The sequence below is a fragment of the Cavia porcellus genome, unplaced genomic scaffold, assembly GCF_034190915.1.
Source record: "Cavia porcellus strain 051 isolate PalLab524CR breed Dunkin Hartley unplaced genomic scaffold, mCavPor4.1 scaffold_6, whole genome shotgun sequence".
NCBI classification, from domain to species: Eukaryota; Metazoa; Chordata; class Mammalia; order Rodentia; family Caviidae; genus Cavia; species Cavia porcellus.
In genome coordinates, this window is record NW_026947489.1 from 9,848,723 (window position 1) to 9,873,742 (window position 25,020).

Below are 25,020 nucleotides of genomic sequence, written 5' to 3' on the forward strand. Positions count from 1 at the left end.
AGCTCACTGCGTATCAGCTTCCTGTCAGGCTGCCTGACATGGTCAGAGGAGGTGGCAAACGCACCGCCACGTCGTATTAACTTGATGAGTGTGGTTTTCTCTGTGAATTCTCCATTGGTGAATGTGGGATAGCATTTGCACGTATCTATGAAATGTACACGAAAAAGTCTCAGATGCCTCCGCCCCCTGGGACCCCGGAGCAAACCTCGAGCTCTTCGAGCAGCATCCTTGTAGAGGTACCTCAGCCTTCATTTGGTGAGACTTCTCAGTCTTTCTGCTGGCACCATCTATGCAGCTTTAGGCTGCTTTCTTTAGAAATGGAAGGTGACTTTGGATCCCCTTCCCTGGAGGACACTAGTTTGTGACAGCCAGTAGCATCTATCAATGATGCTTATTGAAGGGGCCAGTGAGAGTACCCAAGCTTCTGGGTTGGCCTTGTGACTCTGACCTTTTCTACTGGAGGAATACCAGAAGTTTAGAACAAAACCTTTGCATTTGCTGAGGGATCCCCAATTCCCTTTCTTCTTTTTTAAACAGAACATTAGAATCCTTTGTTTAACTGAATGTTGTGCTGAGCTCCAACAAATGGACCCGCTCCAATGGTGCCACTCTATGGTAGGCAGGCTGGACACAGCCATATCCACCCCTGTCCCAGGACAGTCCAGTTCAACACTAAAGGAGGTTCTGCCACTGCTTTTAAAGCCTCCACTGCCTGCACCAAAGCAGCTCACTCACCGGACTCTACATTAGGGGCAAAAGCATCCTATCCATTCCAAAACTCAAATCTGCTTGCTAGCCTAGGCAGATCATCCTTTCTCGTCTCCTTTCTCTCTCCATCCACCACTTGCTGGGCTTCCTCTGGGCACAGAAGGTGTAACCTTCTGCCTTATAAGGTCTGGCCTATGTGGCCCTGACAAAGGGTACTCTCCGAGAAGGATATGTCCCATAGGAAACATTCTTGGGGTAACTGCTGTTCCCACCTTGACATGGAGCTCCAAAGCATGCTTCCTTCTAACTTAATAAGCACAAAAGGAACTTAAAATTTTACTTTGGAGAAACATAGGGACGTGTTAGCTTCACCCGATGTAAATGGCCTAAAATTTCTAGTGGTAGCTGCACGTCAGATGTTCATTTTAAAGCACAAGGCTGTTGGTTTCAAATCCTCACCCTTGCAGCCAGTGAACCAAGAGCCCTCTCAGCATGGATTTTGCTGAACGGAATTCTGTGTGCAGTGCTTGTTCCCACACGGACGCACTGCTGGCTGCCTAAGAGAGCAATTAAATGCAAACCTGTAATCAGGGCCTGACTCTCTGGGGTGCACATATAATGAGGAATTGGCGAAGGGGTGCCCTCAAGTCCGTTCCCCTAGCAAACGTGTATGCAAACAGGCATATTTTAAACACGAGGTGTACAGAAATGGGAGGTTAACTGTCACATGTCCGTCACTGTCAATGTGAAGACCCCAAGGCGCACAAGTTGAGTCGCTGTGTGTGAAGCTCGCAGAGGTGTTCTGGGGTGGCCCCTTGTGTAAGCCTGCTGACAGAGGGGACAGCTTCCGGCCATAAATGACATATAGAAATCAACTGGTAATCCAGGTCAGGGAAGGACACAAAAGCCGAAGGAGAAAAGCATATTCTTAAGAGGTTCACTGTAAAAATAAAAAAAAATAATAAAAAATTAAAAAAAACCCAAGTCATTTGACATCTGAGTGACCCAGTGAGTGGATTTGATTCTCCTGTCAGTACAGATAGGAAGGTAACTTTGATCTGTACCGAGCTCCAAGGAATGAGGGAAGGAGGAATATCTTATCACCCTTTAGGGTCACTATCAAAGAGAAATACCATACCACAAAGATAAAACAGAGTCCAACGCAGGCTGTTTGCCCAGTTGTGTGAAGTTCTGACCCTTGCCTGAACTCTTCTGGGTCCTCTTTACCAAAGTTTACAAACTGAGAATCGAGAGCAAACCCACACAGGATGAGTGTTGCAGTCACAGCCAAGCAAAAAATGCCCAGGGTTTCCCACTCTGGGGAAGTGGTGTCCCCAGTGGAAAGTGTCCACTACCCTCCAGGCTGCGGCCTCCTAACTCTTAAACAGATGAGGTCCTTGGCTTTAGAAAAATCGGCTCAGCCTGGCTTCCCGGTGGATGAGCTCAGGAGGTGATCCAGCCTTGGGGTGGGTGAAAATAGCTGGGCTGTTGGAATTAATAAGTTAAAAGTTCCTGGTTTATTTCCCCTCACTCGTTAAATTTAACATTGCAGCCTAATTACTGTCATCTAACATTAAATTTTAATTTTAACATTCCTCTTATTATATGGTGTTCCTTGGTGATGGCAGTGTACCTGTGGACATCTAGGCCACACCTGGACCAGTATCCCTTCCAGCCAGTGGACTAATGAAGCAGCCAGGAGTCCCTGTAGGCTCTGAATCTATCTGTGCTTTGTTAAAAAGCAGAAAGTAGACTGATTCATATGTCACATGTGTATTCAGTAGTTAGCTTCAGAGGCTGCCATCCCCAATTCCGTGCTGTCTCCAGTGTGGGATGTGGACACTCTATGGGAAAGTCTGAGGATCTGTCATGAGAACGTGTAATGAGGCTATTTCTACTCCATGTGACAATGACAGTGTCTGTTCCTAAAATGTGCATATTTCTTTTTCTTAGTCAAGAACAGTCTTTGTACGAAGGTGTCCACATGTGTGATGGCCAAGGCGGTTCCCAAGTGTTTCTCATGTAAGATGTGTGGCTGTTCTGTGTGGTCCCCTTGGTGACATGCTTGGTGTGGGGCACTTGTGTCACTTACAGGCCTAAATGTTCTCTGAATAGAAATATTGAGACTGAGTTATGCATGAAGCCATGGATGAACACAGGTCTATTCATGGCTTATACATAACTGATGTTCAGGACTGATTGCCTAAAAGAAAACTAAAGAATAAAACCAATTTTAAATATAAAAAAGCCAGGGCCAGGGATGCAGCTCGACAGTATAGCACATGCCTGGCAAGCATGAGGCCGTGGCTTTGATTTCCAGAACCAAAAAGAAAAAAATTAAAAATTAAAAAAGAGAGTCTTGGGATCTAGAGGTTGGGTAGAAACATGCCCTAGCATGCCAGGATTGGGTTTTTGTCTTCTTCAATCATACCTGGCACTTTGGCAGGAAAACCTAAGGCGTGCCAGATAACATAGCAGTTGACAGCTTCTGCTAGGGGGACATTTTCGTGCCAGAGGACAGAATTTCCCTGTTGGCAGAGGTGCACGGGTAAAACCTTCCTGGTCTTCGTGCTGGAGGTAAGGGCAGTAGCCTTGATTTGTCCCATCCCCACTGGAATTATGTTCCAGGGAGTGAACTAACGTGTGGTCTCTCATTCTGGGATTCCCAAACAATGATTTTCTTTTTCTCAGACCCAGAAACCTTTTCCCAGGTTAGAAACATGCAGGCTGATTCTCTGTTTACCGTTCTATACAGTGGCGGCAAGCAGTAACTCTCAGGAGCCTTGTGCTTGTCAGAGCCATGCTCTGCAGTGTACTGTGTGCTAAGGTATGGAGTTCAGTTGCTGGGGTAGAGGATATGCTGGGTGTTTGTTTGTTTGTTTGTTTTTGGTACTGGGGATCAAACTCACGACCTTGCACTTACCAGGCAGGTGCTTGTGCCACAGGGCTAAATCCCCAACAGTAAATGCATTTTTGACTTAAAATATTTTCAGTTTATGATGAGTTTATCAGGACCTGACCTTATTATAAGTCTAGGAGCATCTGGGCTCTCATAAGAGACTTTCATAAAAAGAGAAAAATATAAACTTATACAAGAGCCTTCCTGACTATCTTATGATTTATGTAGAAAAAATACTTAGTTTTTTTTCCATAGGTTTTATACACCCTGGGTAAAGAGTTCTAATATATCTAGCCAGAATTTCCCTTGTACCTTATCATGCTAATATATAATGTCAATGATTTTCTTCCAAAAGTAGTTAATGTTGCTCAAGGCACAAGGAAGATTATGACCGTCAGTCCTCTAAAAGCAAATCTTTAGATGACTGGAAATGTCATAGCCTAGTAATATTAACTAGTAGATTTAAGACAGGTCAAAGGTTAGCAGCTCTAGGAAGTTCTTTCTAATACCTAGTGCTAGACAAAAACGGTATGTTCTCCTAGAACAATGGCAAAGACACTGAATTCTACCCATGGTTGCCTTGTGGAATCAAATACTGTCCCTCTACCTGGGTTTCTCCTGATTTTTTTACCAGGGATCAAACTCGCAACCTTGTGCTTGCCAGGCAGGTGCTTATGACACTGAGCTAAATCCCCAGCCCTCTCCTGCTTCTTGATTTAAGACTCCAAGATGAAGTCTTGCCCCCTTGCCTAAAATGAGAACCTGTCTTGTAAATTCTTAGAGTAAATCCTCTGTTTCATGCATGACTCAGTGTGGTTTTGTCTAGTTATCTACATAGTAGGGCATCTGGGCTCATGAGTGACAAGGTGCTTGGGACTTGGTGATGGGACTCTTTCCTTGCCTAGCTGCTCTTCAGATCAACCTAGTGTGAGCTTTGAACCCTGGGACAGAGTCTGCCCTGAGGGACATTGAGTTTGAGGCAGTTTCATTGCTTTGAGAACAGAGGGCAGTCTTTCCTTTCAGTCACCTCCTCTTTGACTGGTCTTCTGTGTATCAAGAAGAGAAAGAAACTCATCATAAAAGGAAAGCATAGCAGATGCACCACCAGGACAGCCCTGCCCTGCAAGGTCACCTAAGGATGAGCCCTGCTTGGGTCACATGCCTGCCCTGAGCTTCGCACTATTCAGCATCTCTACCCCAGGCCTGTGAGAAGAGGACAGAAAACAGATGCCGTTTCAATGTTGCAACATGTGCCAAAGTTATGCTTAAAAATAAACGTGTTGACCATGCACTGATGCAAATGTACCTTGCTCTCAAATGTGGAAAATTAATGAATCAGGACCCTGGCAGCTCGGGCTGTTGCCTCAGACTGACCGGACTGGTGCGAAGATTCTACACCACAGAAGCTGCCTTCAGAAAATTATCTACCTCCACAAGTAGATCTTGAGCCCAGGTGTTGAACAGTTGAAATGGAAATTCCTCTGAAAAAGATTTGAATTCTTTTGGCCCTGAACATTTTTGTCTCTGTTTATGATGCTTTCCTGTTTCATATGCCTGGAATCCAATAATTCATCAGATTCTCCTGGAAGAATTGATTTCTCTAAGAGATATTTGTGGCATAAAATCTTAGAGTTGGTGGTGGTAGTATAAAGTAGGGAAGCATTCCTAGAGCAAAAATAAATTCAATTAAAAGCCCCTAAAGCAACTCAGTGATGCAGGAACCGTATGCAGGCCGCCTGTCAAATCTATGTTGCAATTCCCAATTTAGATGCATTTGGAAGGGATCACGCTTACAGGACCACACAGTTGGTTAAAGTCATCCTGCCTCGGGGCTAGGATAGATGAGGGTAGAAAAATTAGGCAACTGCTACCCTCCAACTGGGCGGTGTTTACATTTGTGAAGTCTCTCTAGTCATGTAGGAGAACATTTACTTGAAACATCTGGGGCTGAATCTACAGCAGCAATGCCAAGGTGTTTGCTATCAGAATTGAAGGATATTGGTAAATTTTCTGTCCAAGATGGCTGATTGAACAAATGCTTAATTTCTCCTCTTCCCAAAAGTCAGCTGAAGATGAATACAAAGGAGGATAAAAACAAAACAATGAAATAGAGATACCAAACAGGATCGTAGGACAGTTACAATAGCTGATACATGGCCTATTGTTGTCTTCCTAGTAGTTATTTAGAGTACAGTATCTAGCTATCCTATCTTGTCTAGACAATATTAGCACGAAACATTCTTTTCAAGTAACAGAGAGAAGCTAGCTGTATAGCTGTCGTAACTTGTGTATACACATACTTTTTTCTTTTCCCCTCTCCCCATCACAGTTTCTTTTCTTTAGAACAGTTTCTTCCCAATTCACAATGTCTATTGTACATTTCTAATCCTATTGTTCAGTTTCTCACACCAGTGAGACAGTACAATGTTTGCACATACGGATCTGATTTATTTCACTTGTGAGTACAGTTTTAAGTTGCATTCATTTACCTATAAAAGTCTCCAGTTTATCCTTTGTGGCTGTGTAATACTTCATTGTATCTGTCTCTTTTTATCCATTCCTTGGTTGATGGACACCTAGACTGTTTCCAAGATTTAGCTGTTAAAAATTGTGCTGCTATAACATAGATGTACATATATCACGGTGGCATGATGTTTTTTCATGCTTCTGGGAAAATACTGAGAAGGGGAATAGCTGGGTCAAGTGGGAGGTCTATTCCTACTTTTTTGAGGAATCTCCAAACTGATTTCCAGAGTGGTTGCACCAGTCTGCACGCCCACCAACAGTGGAGAAGGATTCCTTTTTCCCCACAACCCTCCAGCATTTGTTATTGGCTGATTTCTTGATGATAGCCATGCTTTCCGGGATAAGATGGAATCTAAGTGTTGTTTTAATTTGCATCTCTCAAATAACCAATGACTTTGAACATTTTTCATATATTTATTTGCCTTTTGTATTTCTTCATCTGAGAAGTGTGTATTCATTGCAGATGCCCATTTTTGTATTGTGTCTTTGAATTTGGGAGGACTGATTTTTTAAAAGTTTGTATGTGCTCTAGATGTCCTTTGTCTGAGGGACAGTTGACTCAAATGTTTTCCTACTCTGGGTTTTCTTTTCACTCTGTTGGTGATTTCTTTTGATGTATTTTTAATAAGATGAAGTCCCAGTTGTTGATTATGTGAAGTATTTCCTATGCAATTTGGGTTTTGTCCATGAACTCTATCCTACCCCTATATCTTCAAGCTATCTACCTACTTTCTCTTCTGGTATATTGTGTTTCTGTTTTAATATTAGATTTTTGATTCATATTAACTTTAGTTTTATGCATAGTGATAGACATGGGTCTAGTTTTGTCTTTGGCATGTTGAAAGCCAATTTTCCAGCATCATTCATTAAAGAGATTTCTTCCAGTGAGCATGTTTGATTACTTGTCAAAGATAAGATGGCTAAATGTGTTTGGGGATGCATCTACATCTTCTGTTCTGTTCCACTGATCCTCAGGTCTGGGTTTTTTGTGGAGATTTGGTGGGTATTTTTGTTTGTTGGTTGGTTGGCCAATACCATGCTGATTTATCATAGTAGCTTTGTAGTACAATTTTAGCTATACCCCTTACTTACTTTTGTTGCCCAAAATTGTCTTTGCTATTCTAGGTCTCATCTGATTCCAAATGAATTTCAGGAGTGTTTTCTCTAGATCTGTGAAGTATATTGATGGAATTTTGATTGGGATTTCAATAACTCTTTATAGCAGTTTGGGAGTATGGCCATTTTCACCATGTTGGTACTTCTTATCCAAGAACAAGGGATATCTTTCCTTTTGCTGATATCCTCTTAAATTTCCTTTTTGGGGAGATACTGTAATTTCCACTGTACAGATCTTTTACTTCCTTTGTCAGATTGATTCCTAAGTATTTCATTTTGGGGGTATTATGAAGTGTATGCTTTCCCTAATTTCTTTCTTTGTGAGTTTGTTGCTATTGCATATGCATGCTATTGACTTTGGAGTGTTGACTTTCTATCCTGCTACATTATGGAATTTGTATATCAAATCTATAAATTTTTGATGGAGTTTTGGGGGTCTTCTATGTAGAATATCATGTCATCTGCAAATCATGATACTTTAACTTTTCGTATCCTTATTCCTTTTATTTTTTTCTCTGGTCTAATTGTTCTGGCTAATGTTTCAAAGTGTTTCCAAAACTAAACTGAATAGGAGTGGTGATAATGGGCATCCTTGCCTTGTTCTTGGTTTTAAAGTGAAAACTTTGGTTTTGACCATTTAATATGGAGTTAACTATTGGTTTTTCACAGATGGCTTTTATATGATTAGGGTAAAGGCCATCTATACTAATTTTCTGCAGGGTTTTTTTAATCATGAATGGGCACTGAACTTTCTCAAATGCTTTTCCTGCGTCTATTGAGATTATCATGTGATTTTTGTCTTTGATTCTGTTAAGAGGGTTTATTACGTATATTGATTTGCATATGTTGAACCATCCCTGCATCCCTAGGATGAATCCTTTGGTTCTGATGTACAATCATCTTTTTTCTCTTTCTCTAGTTTTTTCTTTATTTTAAAGAGGATAAAACTAAGCATAACAAAACAGAACAAAGTAGATCAGAAGAAAACAATCTAAGTGACACAGTTTTCAAAGCAAGATAATGGGATATCTACCATGGCTACCATAATGTCTTTTGTTTTCTTCCAGATAATTGTCCTTATCTCACACACAATGAATTCATACAAAACAAAATAGTATTAAACTGATCAGAACAGAGTGATGAAGGCTACCATATGTCTCTTCTTCTCGTTCAAATTAGTTGTCTGCACCTTCATGTATGTTGACATTAAACAATACAAAATGGACTAAAACCATTCTGAACAAAAAATAAAAGCATTACTGGATTTCACAGCATGATGATACAGAATCAGCAATGGATACCATAATGTCTGTTTTTCTTCAAAGTAGCTGTTTATTTCATCACACGTAATATAATCGATTCTCATAAACTATTTAGGGGAAGTTCTACACATGTATAAGCCTCTACATGTATAACCATCCTTTCTGTATTAAAACAAACCAAAACAAATTACTAGAAAAACATGAAACAAAAAAGACAAATAAATAACAATAGCAAAGAGCCCAAAACACTGATGATATAGGCCTTCAAAACAAGGTGTAGGAGCATCACTAGGGTTGTTATTTTACATAATGATCTTCAGGAGTTCACATCACCAGACACAAACATGGAAAATTGTTTCAATCCTATGAACATTAGGTGTCTTGTTCCAAGAACTTACGGAATTTGTAGCACAATCATCTTAGCTATCCTAAGTGTGTTTATACAACTTTAGATATTTTTTTCTTTTCCCTTCCTTTTTCTTTTTCCTCCTTTTCTCTCAGATATTACTTTTTCCCTTTTGAGCAGATTCTTATTCTTTCACTGTATTTATTGAAGATTTTGTACCTAATCTACTCTTACCATTTCTTACACTAGGGAGACTATATGGTATTTACGCATGTGAGTTTGATTTATTTCACTTATGAGTATGGTCTCAAGTTGCATCCATTTATTTGTAAATATCTCAGTGTGATCATTCTTTATAGCTGAGTAGTACTCCACTGTGTAAAAATACCACATCTTTTTTATCCATTCTTCAGTTGATTGACACTTAGGTTGTTTCTAAGATCTGGCTGTTACAAATTGTGCTGCTATAAACATGGGTGCACATATATCACTGTGGTATGATGTTTTCAGTTCTTCTGGGAATGCCCAGAAGTGGAACAGCTGGGTCAAATGGGACTTCCAATCCTAGCTTTCTGAGGAATCTCCAAACTGATCTCTACAGTGGATGCACCAGTCTACACTCTCACCAAAGGTGCAGAAGAGTTCCTTTTTCCCTGCAGCCTCTCCAGCATTTGTTGTTGGTATTTTTCTTGATCCTGGCCATTCTTTCTGGAGTGAGATGGAATCTCAGTGTGATTTTAATTTGCATTTCTCTAATGAGTAATGATGATGAACATTTTTTCATGTATTTGTTTGCCTTTTATATTTCTTCATCTGAGAAGTGCGTATTCATCTCAGATGCCCGTTTTTGGATTGGGTCTTTGAATTTTAGGGGTCTTACTTTTTTTAATTCTTTATATGTTCCGGGCAGAAGTCCTTTGTTTGGAGGATGATTGAATAAGATTTTTTTTCCCAATTTTTGGGTTTTCTTTTTGCTATGCTGGAGATTTCTTTCGACATGCAAAAATTCTTTAATAACATATGATCCCAGTTATTGATTCTGGTAAGTATTTCCACATGGTTTGATTTTTGTTCATGAATTCTCTACCTACTCCTATGTCTTCAAGATTTCTACCTACTTTGTCTTCCAACAGATTTAGTGTTTCTGTTTTAATATTTATACATTTGATCCATTTAGGTTTTAGTTTAGTACATGGTGAGAGGCATGGGTCTAGTTTTAGTTTTCAGCATATGGAGATTCAGTTTTTCCAGCACCATTTATTAAAGATACTGTCTTTCTTCTAGTGAATGTATTTGGCCTCTTTATCAAAGATAAGGTGGCCGAGTGTGTTTATAGTTGTAGTTGCATCTTCTAATCTATACCATTGATTTTCAGGTCTGTTTTTATTCCAGTACTATGCTAGTTTTAACACAGTAGCTTTGTAGTATAACTTCGAGTCAGGGATTGTGATGCCTCCTGCCTTGCCTTTATTGCTTGGAATTGCCTTTGCTATTCTAGGTCTCTTCTGGTTCCATATGAATTTTAGGAATGATTTCTCTAGATCTGTGAGGTATGCTAGTGGTATTTTGACTTGGATTGCATTAAATCTGTATAATAATTTTGGGAGAAAGACCATTTTCATAATATTTGTTCTTCCCATCCATGAACAATGGATGTCTTTCCATTTTCTGAGATCTTCTTTGATTTCTTTTTTCAGGATATTATAATTTTCCACAAATAGATCTTTTACTGCTTTTGTTAGATTGATTCCTAAGTATTTCATTTTTTGGATGCTATTGTGAAGGGTGTAGTTTCACTTATTTCTCTCTCAATGAGTTTGTTGTTGGTATATAGGAATGCTATTGATTTTTGAGTGTTGACTATGTATGCAGCTATCTTACTGAATTTATTTTTTATACCTAGGAGTCTTTCAATGGAGTTTTGGGGTCTTCTATGTAGAATATCATGTCATCTGCAAATAATGATAATTTAACTTCTTTTTTCCCTATCCTTACTCCTTTTATTTCTCTCTCTTGTCAAATTGCTCTGGCTAGTATTTCTAGCACTATATTGAATAGGAGTAGTGATAATAGACATCCTTGTCTTGTTCCTGATTTTAGTGGTAAAGGCTTTCAGTTTTTGGCCATTTAATTTGATGTTGGCTGTTGGTTTGTCATGATGGCTTTTACCATACTGAGATAAAGACCATCTATTCCAATTTTATGTAAGGTTCTTATCATAGGTAAGTGTTGGACCTTATCAAAAGCTTTTTCCTGCATCTATAGAAATGATTTTGTGATTCTTATTTTTGGCTCTATTGATATGGTGGATTACATTTATTGATTTGTGTATGTTGAACCATCCCTGCATTTCTTGGATGAATCCCACTTGGTCGTGGTACCTTCTTGATGATTTGCTGCATCCTGTTTGCCAATATTTATTGAGAATTTTTGCATCTATATTCATTAAGCAGATTGCCCTGTAGTTCTCTTTTTTGGTTGGGTCTTTCTCAGGTTTTGGTATTAGAGTAATATTTGCTTCCAAGAATAAGTTAGGGAGAATTGCTTCCTTTTCAATGTCATTGAAGAGTTTGAGGAGTGTCAGCATTAAGTCTTTGAATTTCTTGGGGCTGGGGATTTAGCTCAGTGGCATAAGCGCCTGCCTTGTAAGCAGGCAGTCGTGAGTTCGATCCCTGGTACCGATAAAAAAAAAAAAGATAGGAAGTCTTTGAATTTCTTGTAGAATTCTGCAATGATTCCATCTGGTCCTGGGCTTTTCTTTGTTAGTAAGGATTTAATTACATTTTCAGTTTCATTAATTGAAATTGGGTTATTCAGCAGTTTTACATCTTCTTGATCCAACTTTGGTAATTCATATGTTTCTAGGAATCTATCCATTTCTTCTGTGTTATCAAGCCTATGAAAGTAGAGATTTTTGAAATAAGTATTGATGATCTTCTCTATTTCCACAGGGTTTGTAGTAATTTCACCCATTTCATTCACTATTGTATGAATTTGAGTTTTTTCTTTCCTTTTTTAAATACGGTTGGCTAGGGGCTTATGAATTTTATTCATTCTTTCAAAGAACCAACTCTGATTCATTTATTCTTCTTATTGTTTTCTTAGTCTCTATTGCATTGATTTGTGCTCTGATCTTTATAATTTCCTCCCTTCTTTTGGGTTGGGCTTGACTTGTTCTTCTTTTTCTAGATGTTTGAGGTGTAGCATCAGGTTATTTGTGTTCATTCTGTTTTCCTGATGTAGGAATTCACTGCAATAAATTTTCCTCTGAGAACTGCTTTCATTGCATCCCACAAATTCTGGTAAGTTATATTTGTATTTTCATTTGCTTGTAGATGTTGTTTAATTTCTTCTTTAATTTCCTCTGTGACCCACTGATTGCTCAGGAGTGTATTATTCAATTTCCATGTGTTTGTGAGGTTTTTGCAGTTTCTTTTGTCATTAATTTCTAATTTCATGGTGCTATGATCCAATAATGTGCATAGGATAACTTCAATTCTTTTGCTTCACTTAAGCATGTTCTGTGGGCTAGAATATGGTCTGTTTTAGAGAATTTCCAATGTGCTGCTGAGAAGAATGTATATTCTGATGTTGTTGGATGGAACATTCTGCATACATCTACTGAGTCCATTTGTTCACAAGTGTGATTCAGTTCTGTTATTTCTTTGCTTTCTGTCTAGTTGATCTGTCCCTTTGTGTCAATGGCGTCTTATGTTTTCCTTTTATAATTGTTATTGCTTATTTGATTTTTCATTTCTATTAATATTTGTTTTGTATAGTTGGGTGCTTCCGAATTTGGTGCATAGATATTTAAGGTTGCTATCTCTTCCTCTTGGAGTTTTCCCTTAACTAGTATGTAGTGACTTTCTTTATCTCTCTGGATCATTCTTGGTTTGATGTTCACATTGTCTGAAAATAGAATAGCTACCCTTGCCTTTTTGGGGAATCATGTTGCATGAAGTATTATTTTCCATCCTTTGATTTTTCAGTCTATGAGTTTCCTTTTGGGTTAGATGGGTTTCTTGTATACAGCATATGGTTGGATGTTGTTTCTTGATCTATTCTGCCAGTCTGTTTCTTTTAATTGGTGAATTGAAGCCATTTACATTAATGGTTATAACTGATATATATTGGTTTATGTTTGACATGTTATCTTTCTGCTGTTGATTCTTTACCTTTCCAGTCTGTTTGTTTGCCTTGCTTAGTGGATTTTCCTATGTCTGTCTAGAATGCCTTTCAGTATTCTTTGAAGGGTTACTTTTGTGGTCATAAAGTTCTTCAGCTGTTCTTTTCATGGAAATATCTTACTTCTCCATCCATTTTGAAGGACATTTTTCAGGGTACCTCAATCTGGGTTGGAAGTCATTTTCCTTTAGGATCTGAAATACTTCACTCCATGCTCTTCTTAACGTCATTGTTTGTGATGAGAAATCTGCTGTGATTCTGATAGGCTTTCCTTTATAGGTGATCTGTCTCTTCTTTCTAATAGCTTTTAATAGTCTGTTTTTATGTTGGATTTCTGGGATGTTGGTTATTATATGTCTGGGTGTAGTTTTATTTTGGTTATGGCTACTAGGAGGTCTATATGCTTCACTGATCTGTACATCAGTTTCCATTCTCATGTTTGGGAAATTTTCAGCTATCACTTCTATAAATAGCCTCTTGATATCATTTGTGTTGTCCTCTTCTTTTTTGTTTATACCTATCAATCTTACATTGTTCTTCTTTGCATCATCTTGCAGTTGTTGAGTTGTTGTTTCCTGGTTCCTTGTTATTTTTAAAAGATCTTTCCTTTCCTGTTCACTAGCTGAAATCTTGTCTTTGAAGTCTGAAAGTCTATCATCGCTTTCATTGAGGCAGTTTTGTCAACTTTTGATGGAATTTTTGATTTCCTGTTTATCTCTTTGAATCTGCTTCATGCATTCTGTTTGTTTCTTATATTGTTCTTTCAGAGTTTCCATCTATTTTGCATTGTTCCTCTAATTTGTTAATATGTCTTTAGATGTGTTCAGCATTTGTTTCATTGCATTTATCATTTCTTCTTTTACCTGGGAAGTTATTGCTGATCTCAATCCTTTTGTAGCTTCCTGGAGTTGTTTCTTTACTTCAGTTGCTATCATTTCAAGTATTTCAGGTGTATGGCTTACATTTTCTTCTATGTTCATGTCTCCTAGGCTTACTTGGGATGGGCTGGAGGTTTGAGATTGCATTTTGCTCTGTTTCTTTGTCATTCTCCTACATTTTGGGGCTTTGAGTGATGTTCCAAGGCTTCCCTGTACACTAGAAATCACCTTATGCAGTTTCAGCTCACGAGGCAGGATGCAGTCAGCTGTCTGCCATCTGGGGAGTCTCTAAGCATGGCCAATTAGGCCCACAGGGATCTCCAGGGTGACCTCCAGTGATTTGGGAGGCTGGGTGGGGGGCTTACCTACTTGGAGTGATGTTCCAAAGCTTCCCTGTGCACTGGAAATCACCTCATGCACAAGATGTACAATCTTCTTGATGATTTGTTGCATTGTTTTCCAGTATCTTATTAAGGATTTTGCATCAGTTTTCATGAGGGAGAATGGCCTGTAGTTTTCTTTCTTGCTTGGGTTCTTTCTAGTTTTGGAATCAGGATAATACTTGCGTTCAGGACTGACTTTGAAAGTACTGCATCCCTTTCAGTTTCTTTAAAAAGTTTTAGTATTAGTTTTTCTCTAAATTTCTTGTGGAATTGAATGACTCCATCAGGGCCTGAACTTTTCTTTGTTGGTGAATTTTTAATTACATTTTCTGTTTCATTGGCTGATGTTGGTTTATTTAGAATTTTTGTATCTTTTTCAGTTGGATTTGGTGATTTGATTTTATCTATGAATCTGTCCATTTCTTCTGTGTTTTCCATCTCATTAGAATATAAATTCTCATATAGCTTTGATGGTCTCCTGGATTTCTGTGGGGTTGATTGTAATTCCCCCTTTTATCCCTAATTGCTTCAATTTGTTTTTTATTTCCTCTTTTTTGATGAGGTTGGCTAATGGTTTATTAATTTTATTTATTCTTTCAAAAAACTAACTTTTTGATTTGATTCTTTGTATTGTTTTCTTAGTCTCTCTTGCTTTGGTTTCTACTCTTTATAATTTCTTACCTCATATGAGTTTTGGGTTTGATCTGTTCTTCTTTCATATGAGTTTTGGGTTTGATCTGTTCTTGTTTGAGGTTCAGCATTAGGCTGTTTGTTTGAGCTCATTCTGTTTTCCTGATGTGTGAGTTCATTGCTATAAATTTCCCTTGCAGGACTGCTTCTGTTGTGTCCTGTAAGTTTCAGTATGTTGTATTAACATTATCATTTAATTATATATGCTTTTAAGTTGGGTCTTTGATTTCCTGTCTATCCCATTGGTTGTTTAGAAGAGTGTTGCTTAATTTCCATGTGTTAATGTAGTTTTCGTGGTTTCCTTTGTCACTGATTTCCAGTTTCATTGCCCTATGGTCAGATAATATGCGTAGGATGATTTTGATATTTTCACATATATTTAAATATGTTTTATCAGCTAACATATGATCTATTTTGGAGAACAGCTCATGTGCAACTGAGAATGTGTATCCTGCTGTTATGGGGTGGAACACTCTATAGACATCTACCAAGGCAATTTGCTCATAGGCTTAGTTTAATTTTAATATTTCTTGATTGTTTTTTTGTCTTGTCGATCTAGCCCTTTGTGAGAGTGGGGCATTAAGGTACCCTACTACAGTTGTGTTAGTGTTTATTTGGTTTTCCATGCCAATTAATGTTTGTTTTATGTAGTTATATGAGCCTGTGTTTGGTACAAAAATATTTATGATTGTTATCTCCTCTTGAAGTTTTCTCTTGACAAGTGTGTAGCGACCTTTCTTTGTCTCTTCTGATCAGTTTTGGTTTAAACTTCACATTGTCTGCAAATAAATAGCTACCCCCATTTTTTTCTGGGTTCCTGTGCCATGGATAATTGTTTTCCATTGTTTGGCTTTTAGTCTATGAGTTTTCTTTTGAGTTGTGTTTCTTGAATGCAGCATATTGTTGCCTAGTGCTTCATGACCCATTCTGCCTGTTGTTTTTGATTGGTGGTTTATTTTGATGGTTATAACTGATACATATTGGCTTTTCTTTTTCATGTTGTTTCCTTGTTGTTTGTTCGGTCTTTCTGCTCTGCTCAATTGCTTGCCCTGCCTGGTGGCTTCTGTCTATTGATATTCCTGCATTTGTGGTCTTCATGATCTCTTTCTAATATGTCTTTCAACAAACATTCTGTAGGGCAGCTTTGGTGGTTATAAATTTACTCATTTGTTCTTTGTCCTGGAAATATCTTATTTCTCCATCAAGTTTGAAAGACAGTTTTGTGAGATTCATCAACTGCCAGGTGCCACGGCCAGCGCAGGGAAGGAGTCAGGCGAGAGACTGAAGACACAGGGAGACCAGTTGCTCAGGAGGCAAAAGGCGATTTATTGAAGGACTACAGAGTTTTTATAATGTTTCAAAACAAAGAGCAGTACAAGTCACTTCAGGACACTTTCTTGTGCACACAGCAAAGGTAAACATGCTCCTGGGCCTGTGAGAAACTTCTATGTTGTTCAGCCCAGGAGGTAAACATGTTCTTGGGCCCGTGAGAAACTTCTATTGTTTATGTTATGAAGCTTTTCCCAGGTTAATATCAGCGCGATGCTTTGTCTAGAAGGCTGAGGTCACTGCAGGATGAGGAACTGATTGAGGTCCAGCTTCAGTGTGTGGTTGCCCACACCCGTTCACTGCCGGACCCCTGGCTCCTGCTCCCAACAATCAACCTGGGTTGAAGATTGTGTTTGTAGGACTTGAAATACTTCACTCTAAGCTCTTCTTGATTTTAAGATTTGTGTTGAGAAGTCTGCTGTGATTCTTAAGGGGTTTCCTTTGCAGATGATACTTTTTTTTTCTCTAGCTGCTTTTAATATTTTGTTGTTGTGCTGAATTTCTATACTTTTGATTATTATATGTCTCACTGTAGATTTATTTTGCTCATGGCTATTTGGAGTTCTATATGCTTCATTAATTTGTATGTCATATTCTTTGCCCACTTTTGAGAAGTTTTCTGCCTTGATTTCTGTGAAGAGATTTTTAATGACTTTTGTGTTGTCTCAGCTTTCTTACTGATTCCAGTCAATCTTGTGTTGTTGTTCTTTGCTTCATCCTGTAGTTTCTGGATTGATTTTTCATGGTCTTTTGTGATTTTTAAGATATCTTTCTTCTGATGGTTGCTAGCTTGCTCCTGTTTTCTAGATCTGATGTTCTGTCTTTGCCTTAAGTCTGCTATATATACTTTCAATGTTCTAATCTGCATTTCTGTTTGAATCTGTTCCATTGATTCCATTTCTTGTCTGAGTTTGGCATTCATGGTTTCTACTGATTTCCTCTAGTTGTTTGTTTATCCAATTTATTGTCTTTTGATAGTCCTGTTACCTTGCCATGCTGTCCTTTCTCTTCCTACCACACAGTTTGCTTCCTGTCAGTAGCCAGTACAATTGAATCTTCTTCCCCTTAAAACTATGAGAGAACTGGATCTAGCACTGGATCTAGGTAAGAATCCTGTAACAGGAAAGTGGTAAAAAAGGCAAAGAAAACAAGTGCTTGGCTTAAGGGAATACCCACCGGCAAGAGGTCACAAAGGAAAAGGTAAAAATTATGACCAAACTTTTGTCATCAATTCAAAAAACTGATTCATCAATGGTCTTAATAAAATAAGAATATACAGCTAAGACACAATAGCTCAAGGAAGATACAGTGACACAGTGAAGTGACAGAGGGAGATGAAACTTAGCACAGTGAAGGAAAGAAGTGTGCGAATTCAGCACAGAAACCAAGTCCATGTGGAAATAAACACTGACACGGCTGAAGTCACATGGAAGCCTGGAGTACAGACCTCTCAAACATGAGCGGAGCAAAAGTAGCCAAAAGAACAGGAGATAAAACGAAGACTGGGGAGGTTACAGGAGATCAATCATCTATAATTTGATGCCCCTCCTGAAGAACACCAGATAAAATTTAAATATGGAATTAGTCTTATATATGTTTGTTCTGTGTCTACAGAGTCAACCAGCTAGAGATTGGAATTACTCATTCTGAAACTGTATCTGTACTAAATGTGAAAATGCTTTGTTCTTGTCCCTTAGTCCCTAAACAATAGAATGTAACAGTATTTGTATAGCATTTACATGGTACCAAGTATTACAAGTCATCTGGAGATGATTTAAAGGATGGAGGAGGCTTTGAGGTTATAGACAGATGGTCCACCTGCTACCCGAAAGCAACTCCCTGCAGATACTGAAGGATAGCTGTACTAACAAAAAGGCCCATGTCCCACAAAAAGCTGATGCCAAACTGTGACTAGCCTTATGTCAAGATTTAAAGGTAAAAATTCTTTGAGCATCACATCCAAATTTTAGGCAGCAATAATGTGGAAGTATCAGCTTGTCCTCAGATTTCTTGGTCCTCATCAGTAGAGATGCTCCTGCAGAGCCTCAGAGAAAGGAAGCTTAACTCACAATTTTATACCAGCCAAATGGACACGAAGACAGTGAATGGTAATATTTTGCTATATTATAGATCAGAAAATATTTCTACAAGCCTATTTCAAGTGAGATAGCAATAAGTTTAGCAAAATTGGCAAGAGAACACATAACGAACATTAAATTCATCCTTAACCAAGACTACAGCAACTGTGGAAATTGCCTTTGCAAAAGATAAAAAACTAAATAGCTTATTCCTCTGCTGTTTGCTCATCTACTGAATGTAAGAGAGGGTGGGAAAATGTAAAAATATGATAATAAGAAAAAGGGGAATCAAGTATAGAGGAAATTGTGATAAGTTTACTTAAACTATAAATAATTTAAAACTCATTTGAAACAAATGGAAAAATTCCTGACCGTGCTCTCCATAAAACTGAAAGTCAATACAAATTACTACAGAAGCAACTATTTTTTCTTAAAGCAAGAATAATGCTAACACCAAACCCCCACCACAATAATTGCAGACCATTCTTACAAATGATATTATAAAAGTTATAAAGTCATTAATAGTAGTTTTAAACATAACAGAAGGTAGCATGTTAGAAATTATATAAGATGGCCAAGTAAGGTTTATTCTAGGGCTCTGAAGTTTTGATATTAGAAATTATACTTTTAGAATACATAATTGTACTATTTATAAGGCAAGAGAAAAAAGAATGCACTTAGAGACTGAGGAGTATGGTGAAAGTTAATCTCCATTCCTAATAAAACTCTTAATATGGTAATAAATATTACTTACTGTGATTATACTGTGGACAATGTTGTATATGAGATGTTATGCATTCTGTGTTTCTGTATAAGTAATGTAAGCCCATGTTATATTCAAATGCAAAATAATCACTCCTCTGGTAATGAGGAAACAAGGTTGTATAGTTACCATTCATAGCAATGCTTCCCAGTGAAGAGATGTTTGTTGGGAGAGTGTGACAGGCATCACTTGTCACATTGAGTTCTCTTTTAATCCTGAGTGTTAAGAGCTTGCATCATGGAGCGGTATTGTACTTAATCCAGCGCCCTTGTGCCTCTTCTGAGATCATTGCATTGTTTCTGGTCCCTGGCACTACAAAGGCACTTGAACTGTAATCACATGGCTGAGATAGAGTGTAGTCGGTATCTTTTTAAAAGACATCAGTGTTTCATATGTATGCTACTGCCTTTTAGTGTGATGATGTAGGTCAGTTGTTACTTGCAGTGTGTATTGTTTTCATAATAAAAGTAGAGACTTTTTAGCATTGGAAAATGCATAACTAAACCCTGTAGCTATTTCCGTAACCTCTACACAGTTAGGCTATGTGCAGCTCCCCCTCTGCTTGGGAATAATGAAGGAAGCGGACAATAGCATGTACCACGAGACTTGCAGAAATGACCGGAGACAGTGGGACTAGGAAAGGTGCACAGGGTTAAGGCAGTAGTTTTGTCATAGGGCAAGTTGCTGGGCTTCTGCCATGTGATGGATTTTTGGAGAAAAGTACAACTACAACAAAGAGTGAAAGAACCTCCAACAGATGAATGAGACCCAAGAACTCCTCCCTCGGTTACCTGGGAGGCACCATTCATGTGGGATTCCAGGCTGTATTGTTTGCTAGGAATGTTGTGGCAAAGGGCCACAAACTGCATGGCATCAACAGCAGCATCCTACTGTGTCACCATTCTGGAAGGTTGGAAATGTGAGATTGTGTCAACAGGGCTGGCTCTTTCTGAGGCTGCGAGGGAGAATCTGTTCCATGCCTATCTCCTAGCTTCCGGTGGTTTGTTGGGAATGCTTGGTGTTTCTTGACTTGGAAAAAGCAGTCTTTGCCGTCATGTTCTCTTGGTGTTCTCTTGTGGCCCTATCTGTGTTCAGATTTCCCCTTTTTCAAAGGTCTTTTGTCGTATTGGGCTAAGGGCTCCCCTGTTCCAGCATGATCTCATCTTAATTAGCTTCGTCTGTAGTAGTGCTATTTTCAACTGAGATCACATTCAGGTACTGGGTGTTAGGATTTCACCTTATAAATTCCAGGGAAGGGGGTGGTCTTAATTCAGTTTAGAACACATGCAAATGACACTCCTAGGAAAATGGGGGCCCAAGAGTTTCTGGATATGGAAGAAAGCACTCCACATTAGTTGAGTTAACTGAGTTTTCAGAACCCTGCCAGCCTGCAGTCTCTGAATATACCATAGCTCGTGTGATAGGGGAGATGGGGGAAGGGGATACCATGTCAGCCTCTAATCCAGGTTGGGGCGTGGTTCACCTGTATGTTTTTTGTTGCCACAGGTTATATAGAAGCTGCTATTATTCCTGCTGGAGCTCGGAGAATCCGCGTGGTAGAAGATAAACCTGCTCACAGTTTTCTGGGTAAAACAAAAGTGATTTGATTTACAATTACTGTTCTGATAGTTGATTTTTCTAATTAGGCTAGAAAATTTTGGCCACCGTTTTTCTCCTGGGTCAACTCAGTTTTCACCTGCACTTTCATTGTAATACTCGGTACTCAGAATGTACCAAACAGCACTGTCGCATGCAACTAAGTGTGGTCTAACTTGTGGTCTAAGAGAAAGAGCACAAACCATTAGAACCACCAGCTTTGGACAGGAAGGAACAGGACAGAAGAGTGCAAAAAGCTATAAGCATTGGAGTAGCATAAGTTTCCCAGAATCACCCAGCAGGACCCCACGCGACTTTAGCTCACAGAGTGACTTTGCCCCACCTGCGTGAGTCCCTGCATGTTGTTGATGGCATTGAGGGTGACTTTGCTGGGGAAAGAGCAACAGCCTCCCGTCAGATGGAAGTGCAGAACCATGCTGATTTTCCTGGAGTTCTGTGTAGCCCACATTTCTATTAGCCCCACTAACTTCAAGCACAAACACCTACATCTCTCTGTGGGATTAGATTCTACAGTAGAACCATGTTTAGAGCCTAGTAAGAGAAACATCTAGTGAAAACTCTCCTCAGCTAGAGAAGACCCGGCATGTGCTGAAGTTCCGAGTTCCAGTCTTGCTATTGACCCCACAAAGGTCGGCCTGGTACGCCAGCATCCCATCCGGGAGGTTGGAGCGCTGAGTCAAACCCATGAGTATTCATTATGCAGGCTGAAGAGGGAAAAACTACCCAGAGGTTACCTCTTCTTTGGTTCACTGGGATGGAGATGCTATTCCCTGGGCCCTTTAGCCAGCCCCTATCCCTGGTCCTGACCTGGCTAAGCAGGTTGCTCTTGTATCAGCACCCCTGACTCCTGAGCTTCCTTTATATTCTGATGGCTCAGCTTGTGTTGCAGGTGCAGTTTGAGAAGAAAGGGAAGGAGGGAAGGAGAGAGAGAGAAGGAAGGAAGTGTAGCTCATAATTCGCTTATGATTCTCTTGTCTCTGTCCTGGCTGCCACTCTACAAATGCGAGGTGCTCATAGGCGCTGTCTGAAACAGTCCTGGGCTGCACTTGGGTACTGGACTCTCACGGAGCCCACCTCGCCTCTTTCTGCCCAGGAAATAGGGTTGACTTCATTAACCTGAGCATCAGAAGTCCTGTCACCTAGAGTCACCCCAAACATGAGCCTTCCCAGCGGGTCCATCAAGGATGAACCGTTCTTACCTGGGAATGGTATTTCCAGCCCCAAGGGGCACTGGACCTCCATGGGAACCTGAAGTTACCTTTCACTCTTATTAAAAAATCACAATCGGGTTATCCTGAGAGCTGGCTCAGTTCTGAGAGCAACTTAAGGTACCAGCAGGCACCTGTGCAGATATGCCCTTTGGCTTCCTGGCTTCTGAGTCTCCCTAGTGCCACTCCTCGGCCTGATCCAAGTCCTAGGGGCCTGGCAGCAAAACAAAGGTGTTCTGTCTGTCTGCTTCTCTGTGGCAATAGTAGAGTCAAATCCTTACCTTAGTTCTTGGGTAAAAATGAACTTTTCACTAGGACTCTCTTTAGGGTCAGCAGGTAATGAGTGTTGGATACTGCCTAGGACAGCTAGCTCTTTTTTTTTTTTTTTTTTTTTTTTTGTCTTTTTCGTTTTTATCCGTACCAGGGATTGAACTCATGACTGCACACTTGCAAGGCAGGCACTTATGCTGCTGAGCTAAATCCCCAGCCCTGACAGCTAGCTCTTAATGACCATCTCTTTGATAGCCTGCTGATAACAGTAATATCCCCTGGGCCATGCTGTGTGTTAGAGACCAGATCCCTTCTAGCCCCAAAGGTGCTCCAAAGCATTGCTTCTTACCACACACGGGACCAACGGGGGCTCCGCGAGGCTTAGTGATGTGTGCAAAGCCCTTGCATTAGCTATGGGGTGTGGAGCCTCACAGAATGGCTCCATGGCATCCCATCAGAGTCAGATGGGCAAAGGAAGAAGATTTTTCACTGGAGGACACGTGTTACGCCTTCCCACTGTTCCTACAGAGAACAGATGTCTATTACAAGGGGATTGGTTTAAATGTCTCCAAACAGCCGAATCCCCAGAAGCATTGTACTTCTGTGGGAGCTTGGAACCAGACTTGGTCCTCTTATCTTATCCAAAACTCATAATTCTGGTATTCCAGGGCCTGGAACGTAGACAAGCGCGTGCCCCACAGCGTTCTACGCTCGATATGCTTCTGCAGTTCATTGCAGCAGGCCTTGTTTCCATTCAGGGCTGGGCACTTTGGAAGTCAACCCAGTGTGACTTTGAATTACTCTCACATTTGCTGGGAGCAGTTCCTGAAGAATTTCACCCCACCTATCTTCGGCCCACGCCTGCTGGCTTTCTGCTCCAAACCACCTGGAACAGGAAATGCCTGTGCAGTTTGTGTCCATAGTTAAGAACAGAGCTGGCAGGACTCCGAGTGGAAATAAAAGTTGCTGAGTTGATGCCAGGATTAGAAGTAGGTTGACTGTGGGTCAGGCCTTCCTGTTGAAGCCAGGAGGAAGATAGTTGAAGAGAAACCCACCAAGCTTCTGCACAGCGCCATGCCAGAAGAAGGCTGTGGGCAGGCCCAGAGCTCACCTCTGCCTCCAGCCAGCTCTCGCAGGATGCTGTGGCCTCCCATCCAAAATGCCCCCTCTTGCCCTCTGGAAGGATTCACCACCTTCCTCAGCAGAGCCTAAAGATGATGTATAAATGTGCACCAAAAAGAAGGACCTGGATAGACACAGGCGTTCATCACATGGCCTGCATTCTGGGCCATTGAGGAGATTTTGTTGTGCCATGATCACAAATAAGTGTGAACTCCCGTACCCCCCATAGTGCCTCACAAAAGTCTCCACTACTGTTGAGAGACTTCTAAGCAAAACCCGCAAAACTGTGCTGTTGGTTTTTTTTAACAGTCATTTAAAATATCCAACCCCAAGAGGTTTAGCTCAGCGGCATAAGCACCTGCCTTGCAAGCAGGCGGTCGTGAGTTCGATCCCCGGTACCAATAAAAATGAAAAAGATCAAAAAAAAAAAAAAAAAAAATCCAACCGCTGGCCCAGGCAAAAGCAGCTGGCGCAATCTCCCCAGCACATCAGCCCTTCACATGATGCAGGTAAAACCAAGCCGCTAGAGGAATTCCCTTGTTCTGAGCTCTGTGATTTGCCTATGAAATCAAACATCTGGCATCATGTTGATCACTTCTGTGGAGTCTATTCCGGGTCTCTGAATCCTCATTTCATATGCAAATTAACCTCAAAATTCCTACAAGAAAGGGGACTTGAATATACCTCAATGCCTCAGAGTTGAGCGAGGCAGAATTGTAAAACTGCGAATTTTTATAATAGGGAGGACCTTTGAGAAAAAGGAGGCGTGCAGAGAGGTTCTCTGGAGCCTTAGCCTTATGGACTCTGGCGAACCCTACTCTAGCCCCAGTCCCACGTAGGGGGACGACGCAACAGCCCCCCAAAGTGTCACTGAATTCCACAGTGAACCTTTTCGTTCTCTAGTATTGATTCTCTTGGTGTTATAGGAGTAAGTTTACCTCCAAACCAAAAAAGGAGACTGGAGTCCAGAGGCAGCAGCGGGGAGGTTTATAATCACACTCTTGGTCCCCACACAAGGCCTGGAGCACCCCAGCCGAGAAGCTGTGCGTTTTTATTCCTGCCTCGCGGGCTGCTCTCCCCTCGTCTCCCATGGTTGGAATCCAGGTTTCAGTCTGTCCCAGGCAATCTATTTCCTCCCACACCTGTGGCGCTCTGCTCCCCCGATATTTCTCTTCGTAGTTATTTTTTAGCCTTTGGGCTTCCCAGGGCTCAGGGAGACTTGGTTAGCAGTTTTCTCTCACCCCAGAACCCTCTCTCTGGTGTCAGTCTGTGTACAGCTTGGGTGTCCTTGGCCCATAGATGACTAGCTAAGTCTAAGATGAAGGGCGTCTTAGAGTGGTTAATGAAACATGGACCAATTAGAAATATTTTTACCTTTCATGTCCCTACAGACTCTCTGAAGTCTCACTGTTTTGAGAGAATTTCAGGTGCTAAATCTCGGTTTTAGCAGTAAACTCTGATTGTTTCAGCATGGCTACAGGAACATGCAGATTTTGCTAAGTTACTCTCTGCAAAGTCAAAGAGATGGAAGCAACCCGCACACCTGCAGGAGCTGACCTCCTCCTTGCTGACCTGGCCACCTTTAGTCCTCCTTCTGTGTTCTTGTACTGAGAGACGCAGGACTGAGAGCCCTGGGGAGC

At 40.3% G+C, this 25,020-nt stretch overlaps 1 protein-coding gene across 3 annotated transcripts in view; it reads left to right on the forward strand.

Annotated features, from left to right (window-relative positions):
- The window catches only part of Adamts17 (ADAM metallopeptidase with thrombospondin type 1 motif 17), a 327,254-nt gene that overhangs the window by 221,067 nt on the left and 81,167 nt on the right, over positions 1–25,020 (forward strand). For 2 of the 3 annotated variants that reach the window (XM_063249924.1, XM_063249927.1), the window contains exons 16-17: positions 2,662–2,730; positions 20,670–20,750. In XM_063249924.1, coding sequence (XP_063105994.1) covers positions 2,662–2,730; positions 20,670–20,750 — 150 coding nt within the window. The remainder of the gene's footprint in view (positions 1–2,661; positions 2,731–20,669; positions 20,751–25,020) is intronic. The other variant, XM_063249925.1, reaches the window with a different exon arrangement.